The sequence below is a fragment of the Protobothrops mucrosquamatus genome, unplaced genomic scaffold, assembly GCF_001527695.2.
Source record: "Protobothrops mucrosquamatus isolate PMUCROS unplaced genomic scaffold, P.Mucros_1.0 scaffold1255, whole genome shotgun sequence".
Taxonomy (NCBI): Eukaryota; Metazoa; Chordata; class Lepidosauria; order Squamata; family Viperidae; genus Protobothrops; species Protobothrops mucrosquamatus.
The window spans coordinates 231,372-242,241 of record NW_015387461.1 but is presented as its reverse complement, the minus strand read 5'-3'; the positions used below and the strand labels follow the sequence as shown (position 1 = coordinate 242,241).

At 43.5% G+C, this 10,870-nt stretch overlaps 1 protein-coding gene across 1 annotated transcript in view; it reads left to right on the top strand.

Moving 5' to 3' along the window:
- NR2E1 (nuclear receptor subfamily 2 group E member 1) overlaps positions 1-10,870 on the top strand; it is a 29,599-nt gene that overhangs the window by 2,941 nt on the left and 15,788 nt on the right. Inside the window, exon 2 of the mRNA XM_015821123.1 lies at positions 6,049-6,194. Coding sequence (XP_015676609.1) covers positions 6,049-6,194 — 146 coding nt within the window. The remainder of the gene's footprint in view (positions 1-6,048; positions 6,195-10,870) is intronic.

Here is a 10,870-nt window from a genome sequence, read left to right as displayed (position 1 = left end):
CCCCCCCCCCCCCCCCCCCCCCCCGTTTTATCTTTCCTTAGCCTCAGAACCTCCGTGGCTGAGACCGAAGGGCCGGGTCTTCCCTCCCCAAGGCCCGAAAGAGTCCCATAAGAAGACCCGGGCGACGAGACGTGGGGGGGGGAGAAATTGGGCTAAGATTTAGAGAAGTGGTGGAGAAGGTGCCCGGTATTTAAGGCAGAAATCCGTGTGCTGTCCTCCCTCGGGGAGTTTGGAAGGGGGCCAAGGCCGGCTGGATTGCCCCCACCCACCCACTCCCCAGCAAGGATCCCGCATGGATCGCGACGTTCGCAGAGGCGGCGGGAAAGGGCCCTTCGGAAAGCCCACCTCGAAAGTCGGAGGAGCCGAGCTGGGTGGGTGGGTGGGGTGTGCGCTCCCGGGCACCGACGGCGCTGAAATCAACAGGCTCGTTGAAGAGAGACGGGAGGGGGCCGTCTGAAACCCCGCCGCCTGCGGCGATAACCTCCGGGCGCTTCGGGGGGGGGGGACGCGAGGCAGAGCAAGCACCCAATTAAGTCGGAGTGCCTAACGCGGAGCGGTAGACGGGAAGCAGCGCCGGAGGAGTCTGGAAGAATCCCAGCGGGCGTCGAGGCAATCAGGGCCGCGACGCCTGTTTAATACAAACAGAATTAATGCCGGTTAATTAAAATATACCAGGGTAGGCAAACGCGCGAGTGTCCCCGAAATGAAAGGTTAAAAACTGCCACTGATTTCTCAGTCGGGAACCGACGTCCACGCGGAGGCTTCGGTCTCTTGAGGTGTTTTTTTCTAGGATTGCGCGCTTTCTCTGCTGCCCTTCGCAGACAGCCGCCTTCGCTCCAGCCTCTCGGGCCTTCGGAGAAAGAGGATCCGGGGGAACCAGTGCCGGGGCTTCGCTCCTCAGTCTCCCTCAGCCGGGGCTGCTGCTGGGGAACCCAGGCCCGGCAGCCCTGGACTTGTTGAGGACTTCCTTCTGAGGCGATCTTTGAGCAAGGGAGGCTGCCGCAAATTGCCCCGGGATTCAAGCTGCAGCTTCCGCTTCCAACCAGCCAGCGTTGGAAGTGAGCGCCTCTGCCGACGAGGACTTGAGATTTACCTCAGAGGAGACCCGGTGAGCTTTGGCGGGAAACGGGGCCTGCTCCTCTGAAGGTGGTGTTTGCAAGCCAAAATGAAAATAACTCCCGCCTGTTTTGGTTCTCTGTGTGTTTAATTAATCCAGATCCAATATCGGGAGGTTTTAAAATATAACGTTACAGGAGGGGGCACAAGAAAGAGGAATTATCGCCCACCAACGTTCTTACTGTAGGTTTCTATTAAAATAAAACAAAATAAAATAGAAATAGTACATGGGTTCGTGTGGTCGCCGGATCTACGGAAAATGAGATTCCCTTTTTTTTAAAAAAAAAAAAGCGGGACAAGGCCCCTCCACAATATTTGGAAATAAGCCTGTATTTTAATTTCATCTCCGATTGGTGTGCTTCCCACTACTGTATATGCACTTAAAAGTTCCAGTCTACTTTTGCTCAGAGAAATAAACTTTTAAACAAGCTGGCGCGAAAGTGTCAAAATATGCCTTTGCTTGGATCGCGAGGTTAAAATAAGACTTCCAGCATTTGAACTGGATCGACCGGGGGGGGGGTGAGAGGGGTGAGGGAGGAGAGAAAGACTTGGGAGTTAGCTACAGATAGTTTATTCGGATCTAAAAGTCCCAGTCGGCCCGCGATTACTTTCTTTCGAGTAGAACGAATCGAAGTTCAGATTGGCGGCGGGGGGGGGGAGGGGGAACGGCCTCCCCTGTATACCTCAGACCAAAATTACCTCGATTTAAGTAGCGTTCGCGGGGGGGGGGGGAACCTTTGGAAATCGGATTGCGTTGTGTCTTCCTCGGAAGGAAAGGAAAGGAAAGGAGAGGAGAGGAGAGGAGAGGAGAGGAGAGGCGGGCTGGCGGGAGGGGAGGACCCGAAGCAGCCCGAGTCGAGAATGCGAGCCGGAGATTTGCATAAGGAAATGGCCCGGTTTGTCGGAGGTGACACCCAACACCAGGGGCTGGCACCGTTGCATGTCCGATTTGCTCTCTCCTCCCCCACCCCTCTCGCCGAGTGTGGAAAGTCTGCCGAGGGACCAGGGGGCGGGGCGAGGAGGGAGGGACGGAGGGAGGGGGGGCGAGTCGAGCGCTCTCCTCCGGAGCCTTTGTGTGCAATCCGAATTCCCATGCTACCCTTTTTGACGGGTCACTGGTGACCCAATAGGCAGGTGGCGAGGAAGGCGTGTAATTAGAGCGCTTGAGAAGCCAAGCTTGGCTTGGCCCGACTTTCCTTGGACAACGCCTACTTCCACAGCCACCCCTCCCTCTTACCACAGGACGCAACTTTAGGCGGGAGGGGGGGGAGGGCCACCGATCCCCCTCCCCCCCAGGACTCCCCTCGCTTGGCTGGCCCAACCCCGATCGCCCCCTCCTCTTTTTCTGACGGTCTCCCCCCCCCCAAGGCGCCCCACCTAATCCCATTCCTCCAGTCCGGATTGCTGCAAAGAGCAGCTGTCGAGTTTCATTTGGGGGAGAAGTCGGCGGCTTCCGTTGATTGGAGGCGGTCAGATGAGTTTCTATTGGTGGGGGGGATCATTAACTTAACACTTTATCTAATGTCCCCATTGTCTGCCAGGGAGGCCTCCTTTCAGAGCCTAGTTGGGCTTTCTCAGAGGCTCCCGAGAGCCGGATTTTTGGCACTGCCCTTCCCACTCCCCCCCCCACTCCGGGAGGCTTGCGCAGAGACCCCCTTCGGCTCAAGAAGCGTCAGTGACCGAACCGGCTCCGGAGAGGTTCGGAGTCTTTCCTGCCTCCCACCCACCCCCCTCCCCCGGACCCCCGGTCAATGTATAGGAGGGTGAGAGGAAGGCGTCTCCCAAGTTCATCTTCAACGCTTTCCCTGCCCGGGTTCCCATTTGGCCCTAAGCCACAATGTGGTTAGTTTGGTTTTGGTATCCAGTGTTGTGGGGAATTCCTTAAGTTGCGGTTTACAAACTGGGATTTAGAGCTCAGGGCGATCTCGGGGCCCATTCCCTTGTGGCTTCTTTGGCAGTCATATTAATGTCAGCCTCTTGACATCTGAGTCCCAAGGCGCGGTGGGTTGGTTTCACAAAGCAAATTCGCTTAGCAGGCCTGCTCCGAGGCACTTTATCCTGAACACACAGTGCCCAGGGTGCTTTCACAGTGTTCTCTATGCAAGTCAACTTTCTTTTGGGGCAATAGGACGGAGATCTAGGTATTCCTGGGGCAGGATATGATGGACACGGTTGGCTGGTGCAGGCTTACTTTGAAGTACAGGCAGTGCGCCCCCTTATCCTCTAAGCATCAGTCTTGGAGCTGCCAATGCTTTCAACAATATGCTGCCAGATCCTCACCTGCCTGCCAGCCTCACTGCAGGCACTTTAGCCAAGTTGAGAGTAAGCAAGGTGCGCTCATTACTGCATTTCATCTCTAAGATGCTGCAAAGAGATTCCAGCAGAATTGATGTCAAGGCGACTGGGATTGGGGGCACATTATTCACATTGAAGCCCAAGAACTTGGCCTTCCCTCGACTCTATGGGAAAGGTGATGGCCTGCACACTGCTTACTTAAAGAGGACTGTGGCTAAGACAATCCTTGGTAGTGACCAAGGTTTTTAGGCAACTGCTGTCAGCTAGCAGGAATCCACATGGGAGATGAAAACAAGCAGGGCAGAAAAGCAAGATTAACCCATCCTTGAGCGGCTTCTGAAACCCCAATGGCCATCAATGGATGGGAATTCCCATCCCTTTGCCTCCAAAATATCATGGTCCTTGGCGGATGAGAATTGTAGCCCACCGTTGGGAAAGGCAGGCTATATAGAGCGTTGGTGAGTTAGTTAGAGCAAAGTAATGAAAGCCTATTATCGAAATTAGCTTGGGAGGTAAGAGACAACAGAAGAATGATTGTCAGGTTTAGGACGAAGGCTGGGGAAAAGTCCGGGGAGGAAAGGAGGAAGGAATTTGAAGCAGTTACTCTTGAGGAAACAACTAGTTGTTGGATCCCAGCCATTTGGTTTTCAGCTGACTAATCTCGGCATCAAATAGAATAAGTGAGAAATGTTAGGCAGCTGAATCCATCGAATTTCACATGCTTTTTTCCCCCTGTAAACTTTCTGAAGTATCTTGCTGGCAACTGCAGGCTGATACTATAACCAGAATAAATACCAACAAATCTGACATGAAGAAGGCACGCTGAAACTGTTGTTCCCTGTAGGAGGGTTCCTCTAAAGTTTCCACGTGTTTGTTTTGAGTTAGGGACTAAGCGATAAAGGCCATTTGAACTTAATGAAACTTTCTGGCAAGGTGGTCCTCAGTAAGAAAGGGGTATGCCAGAACTCTGAATTTTGGTGGAAATGTGGTATGAGAACAAAAGATGACTCCCAAGAGTGCAGTCTAATAAGGATATGAAGGCAGAATTTCAATAAATGTTACCGGATGTTGGAAGGTTCAACATGTGCAGCCCAGCAGAAGAAAAAATGGTGCTGCGTTGATTGAACAACCTAGCCAACCACTTTTTAAAGTAAGGTGTGGGGAAAAGCCATTCCAAGCAGTTTGTTCTAAGTTTACTATGGGTGAGCAAAAGAAGATGTGTTCATGGCAAATTAGGCTGGCACTTGAGGTAGAAAACCTCACACCTTAGCTCGTCTTCTCTGGCAAGCAAGGTGCAAATATAATGAATAACTGTGGCTTTTTCAGGAGAAGAACGTCTCCCAAGGCTAAAGCATCTATCTCATTTTATCTAAGGGTAGGACCAGCCTTGTTGGAGGAAATCATTGCTGCTCTGCTAGAAGTATTTAAGCAGAATCCAACTGCTATCTGCCTCAGATGCAACAGTTACTTCTACGGTCAAAAAGATCAGATTAGATGATGCGTAGACTTGTGACACTGCTAAAAGGATGGTTCATGTTTGCTGAGAAAACACAGAAATTGCAGCTTTTCCTAACAAATAAAGCATAATGTTTAACCAAACACATGTGTTTAGGAATACTGTACAAGGGATTGTATTATATATTAGATATTTTCATTTACATGAGAAATACATCTTTTTAGGTTAGTACTAAACTTTTCCATTTACAGATGAAGGCCATGTTCCTAAGGAAGTCTACTTCAAAACAAATCACTCTGAAATCAGTAGTAATTGAAAGTTAAATTGGGCTGCACAGACAAATTTTTATGCAATTGTTGGGGTGTGGAAATAGTTTTGGAGAAATGCATCTTCAAATCACTACTCACCAAAAAAATTTCTGGTGATCTTGAATAAATTATTATTCTTATGTCCCTGGCCTAGCTCAGGATGTTTAGGGGTTAGTGATGAAAGGTAAAAGAAGGAAATACTCAGGCCTCTTTAACTGATTGGAAATTAACTCAAGGTGGAGTAGCTATGGAGTCTCAGCATATGTTAGCACCTGGTTGACTTTGTTTAGCTATGAAAGTTAAGGAGGATTGAGTTTGGTTAGTATTTGGATGGAAGACTAATGGGGAATCTCAGGTTTAGTAGTTAAGATTGGGGAAAGGGGGGGAGGAATCCCCCAAAGGAATCAGTGACAAAGTACTTCTATATTGGGACCAAGAATGATGCATTAATGATATAAGAAACATGAAGATACCTCCAGTCAAACTCACCTTGAAAGAGTCTTTATCTTATCAGCGTGACCAGCTTCCCAATCTGATGCTCCCCCAGCCTGTTGATTTTAATAATCATCTACTCCTTGTAGAGGAATGGCAGGTAGGTAGCCTAACAAAACCAGAGGCGGAAGATTAAGGAAACCTGCTTTAAACCTATCGCACTATGTATGTTCTTTGCATTAAGTGGTGCCGTTTCCTTGTTCAGTTCCTACAGCAGACTTACATCTGCTCTAAAGAAATTTATATTTCTGTGTGCCATGGATTTGTTCAATTAACAAAAAGACCTATTTCGCTCTAAAATTCTTCTGGTACCTATTGCTTCCAAAAGATCAGGTTGCTCACTTTTTTTTTTCTTTCTGTCTCTGCCACTTTCATTTTCAGGCCGGATTTTAGATATCCCATGTAAAGTGTGTGGCGACCGCAGTTCTGGCAAGCACTATGGGGTTTATGCCTGCGATGGATGCTCAGGGTTTTTCAAACGAAGCATCAGAAGGAATAGGACGTATGTCTGCAAGTCTGGAAACCAGGTACTGTTTATAGCACAACTTCTTGTCATCCCTTCCCTGCACTCAGTTTCCCTATGGTTTGGGCAAAGTAGTTATATACCGTATTATAGTGGAAATTCCTGTCACCTGGGGAACCTTATCCTCTTGATTTTTTTAAATGATGTATACTTAGGTGAGCACCAAATTTCTATTAACGTACCAGAGTTTGCAGTGCATCCAATAATATATTTGAACATGTATGTCACCCCAACATATTAAAGACATATTTTCTAAATATGGATTTCACAGTCTGAATATTTCAAAGCAGATAGAAAAAAAAAAGTTCAGTGCTTCTCTTGTCCCCCTAAAATAAATTGTGGAGTCAGCAAGAGTGGGATAGATTCTCCTTGAAGCTTTTAGCTTAAGATCCTGTTAAAGTTGGGGTACTTTAAAGTTGCAGTTCTGTGCACAATGAGCAGCAAGGAAAGTTGATGCAGTTAGCAAAATGTATAGCTCAACACCATGCATTTTGATTTAGAAGCAAATCTGGCTTAATTTGATATTGCTTACTCTAAAATAAAGCTGTAACACGGCCTTTTGTACTGTAAAATTTCAGGCAAGGAAACGTATTGGGCAAGGTTGAAATTCGCAGCCTAAGTAGTCTTTTTGAAATTTTGAGGAGCTGGGTGAAGATGGCTGCAGTATATAGGAATCAGACATACTCCAAATAAGTCCAGGGAACTTAGTAGTTGTAAAGATAAAAGCACCAGGATATTTCACTTTATTGACCTACCTAAGTGGTCCTGAGTAAATATCACCCATTGATTGACTCATTGTCCTTTTAAAAATGATTTCCTTTCCCTGGTCCCAGTTTGCCAATTGTTTAAAATACTAGGAATCTGGACAGGAGGAATTAATGTCCTGTGAGATATTTATTGATAGGCAGTTGTGTGTGTGTGGGGGGGGGGGGGAATAGAAATCACAAGTTCAGTGAAAATAGTTATCTTCTAAATTAACATGAAATGTGAGAGTTACTCTCATGGTGACATTGAGGAAACTTAGAAGTTGTGGCCAACATTGGATTGTTGCCAGGAAATAAAATACCCCTCGGTTATTCCAAGAAAAAGCGTAGAAGTGGAGTCTTCCAAAGACTCGGGTGCTGCTCTTAGGGTACAACTACCCCAAGTTCACTGTATCTGATTATAGAGAGGAGATATTTACTGTACTAAATGGATAAGGAATGGACATATTCATTCTAATCTAATTTAATACATTGCAGAGTGTTTTTTTTATCCTAGCTTAGTAGTATAGCAAATCAGAAAGGCAAGTGTGACTTTTAGCACAAAATGGCTTGTGTAACCCAGATAGAATCTACTTGGGCACTTTGTCCATTTCAATTAATGGAAAAAGTGTTTTAGATAGATGGATAATCTTTATTATCATTTTTTTTACCATGGGCACAATGGCACACATTAAAAATTAAATTTAGTTGCTTGCTCTCAAAGTGTACACATACATAACACTGTACACATACATAACACTATTAGAAATCAATGGGCAGTTGCTCTTTGGCCCAGATTCTGGTCCATGGAATCATGGCTGGAATACCTCAGTGGTCTTTGTAGAGCTAGTGCAAGAGCCTTGAGGATGTCCTTCTCTTGTAACTAGGTAGCAGCTGCTATTGCAGCACGAGTGAGCACAGCACAGTGCAGCACTAGAATGGCTGAAAATAATAGAGTACGTTCTTGGTCCCCATAATATCCCAGTCATTTCTTTCTTTTCTTTCCCCTTTTCAAAACTTCCAATGTTTGTTTTGCTTTACATTCTCATAATCAGTTTATCAGATACCTTGCAAAACTAGGATCTTAGTTTCCCTTTGTCTGTTTTCTGTCTGTCATTTTTCTGTCCCATAATAATAGCACCTCCATTTTTAAAAGCAGTGAACTTCTGAATCAGTTATTTGGAGTCAAACAGCTGGGAAGAGCAATTGTCGTGGTGTTTTTCCCAATGGGAAAATGTCCATTGATAATCCTCTTCTCTTGATCATTCCCCCCCCCAAAACCAGGTATGCTCCTTATTCATATTTTCCTATAATTTTTCCTTTCCCTTTTCATTTTATTAACACACACAACATATGCATGTACTCTTCCTCCCTTCCTCTCCCTTCAAACTCCTATACAAATAAAGTTACACTTTATATTTCACACTTTTCAAAGTGGTGTGAAAATGGAATTGTGCAACCTCCAACTTTTCTCATTTCTTTCCATGTTGAATAGTTTCTGCCACAATTATTTTCTTAAGGCTATTAAAAGTGTAAGGAAACTCTCTTGTGAAAGTAATTCTTCTCATCTGGGTTAATTCTTCCAATGCCATAAACTTCACTTCAACTTACTTTCCAAATTTTCATATGATTTTATGTAGCTATAGTGAGCCCTTTTGCATTTGAACAGTATGCCAACTTACAAATTGTATGCAAAAACATATAAAAGAAAGCCTTGTCTTCTTTTTTTTAACACCTTTGAGCCATGGGTAGGAGGTTATTTTATTTGGAATAATGGTTGCAAAGACACATTGAGTCCTGGTATATTTGAAACTTTGATCCACAAAGAGACATTTTCTTCATTGGTGGAAAATCCAGGTCTTTAATAAGCATTTGAAATAAAAAAAACAAGGCCAGACAAGCAGCATCTGGATAGCTGCAAAAGTCAAAGAAGGCAGGGATTTTTCCTGCCTGTTTTTGAAAATAATGTTTTATATCTTGTGGTTTACCAATAAATTCACAAAAGAGAAGAAATACAGCTATTTCCTCCTCCTCCTCCTCCTCTTCCTCCTCCTCCTCCTCCACCTCCTCCTCCTCCTCCTCCTTTCCAAAAAGTTATGCAACTTTCTAGCCTTTCTGCAACCCAACAAAATACATTTCTCTTGCTGAAATCCAGAGGTGATTGCGTTATAATAAATGAGGCTAATTAAATGGAAATTAAATTGATTTAATGAAAACCAAATGGTAGTAAATTAATTGAAAAGGAACTACTATTTAAGATGACCCGGGGAGGTGAAAATCCAGAGAAGAATTTATTGAGATTATTTGAATCAAAATCGGCTATCTTCTGTGAAATTTAAAGACATTCTAATCTTTGTTTCTAAATGTATGTACAGTATATTAGTAAACTTCAGTTTTGAACTCCTTTGCCAAATGTAATCTGCCAAATTCTTTTTTGAGGTGACATACTAATAAATACTCAGGATCTTTTAAGTCCATAGCAATGTGCTTAGTTACACTTTAAATGGCAGATGTACCGGTAGTATTATATTTTTTAACTTTTCCTCAGGTTAAAAAAGACAAATCCTTGAATAGAAATAAAAGACACAATTGTTACCTTATACTTATTTTTTCCTAAAATGGGCAGACATCTTTATTTGCATTCTAAAGTAGGACCTGACCCACAATTGACTGAAGAGTCTCTTCCATTTGTTATACTTAAAAATTTGTTCTGAACCTATTTTTTCTCCTGTCATACTGTGTTTCTCTTCATCCTATTGCCTTCCAGCTACATTGCTTAGTTAACTGTCATGAAACTTTGGAGGTTGTGTGTGTGTGTGTGGTCATCTCACTTAGAGCCAGAATATTTGAGAACATAGTAATTTTTTTAAAGTGATAAAACCTAAACCTATTTTGAAGTTTTCCACTCACTTCTTGAGGGAAGCTAAGTAGCCTGAATAAAGCAGAAAGATCTTTAGGGAACCAGAGAAAAATGAAAAGTTGAGAATTAGGAGTTGTAAATATCCAGCACCATTTATATATCTCAGTTTTACAAAATCAAGGTATTTATAAAATATTGAGTGTTGCATCATTTCCTCCACGTGGGGCCAAGGATGATTTCAGTCTCTACAGCTCATCCCTCCTTTGCCCCAATTATTACCTGAGAAACTGACTTAAATAATTTTTCTCCACTTCATTAATGCTCCAATTCATATGGAGTTTATAGAAAGAAACCAAAGTAAGAGTGAAATGAGAATTGCTTCTGTAGTCAAACAGGTCCCTTAAGAACATTAGGCTCCTAAAGCTACCATTGTCCAGACCAGTGTTTTTTTTAAAAAAATATGAAAGACTCCAAAAGAGCTTTTCATATTTATATTAAAATTTTAAAATGGCATATTTACTTCCATTGCAGCGTGTTACAATTGTTTGGTAGGTTTTAATGTTGTATTATTTTTCAACATAGGTTGGCATTTTTTAAAAAAAAAATTTTTTTTTTGAGAAAGCCTTGGGGGATGATTGCTCTAGTCTAGATCAAAACTGCAGCTCTGTCTCCTCTGACAGGAGACATATTGAGAAATGTTGCTGAAGTTCATTTCCCATTAGCCCCGACGAGCACCGTCTGGGATCAGGCCAGTGTCACCATTCCTTTTTTTTTTTTTTTTTTATTCAAAGAACTTTTTATTGTTTTCAACATAAAAAAAAAGGCACATCACAAATACATCACAATTGAAACCCCCCCCACCCCCCACCCGGACTTCCCAAACCTAATCCCAGGATACTATTCAACTAAAAGTAAACTGATATTAATATCCCTAACTCCACAACGTTATTCTACATAAGTAGGTGAAATATATATATGTATATTTATCTAAAAACCTAACTTATATTCCACCATTCTATGCTTATTTTGAATATAAACAATCCATCTTCTCCATATTGATAAAAATTGTTCATTTGA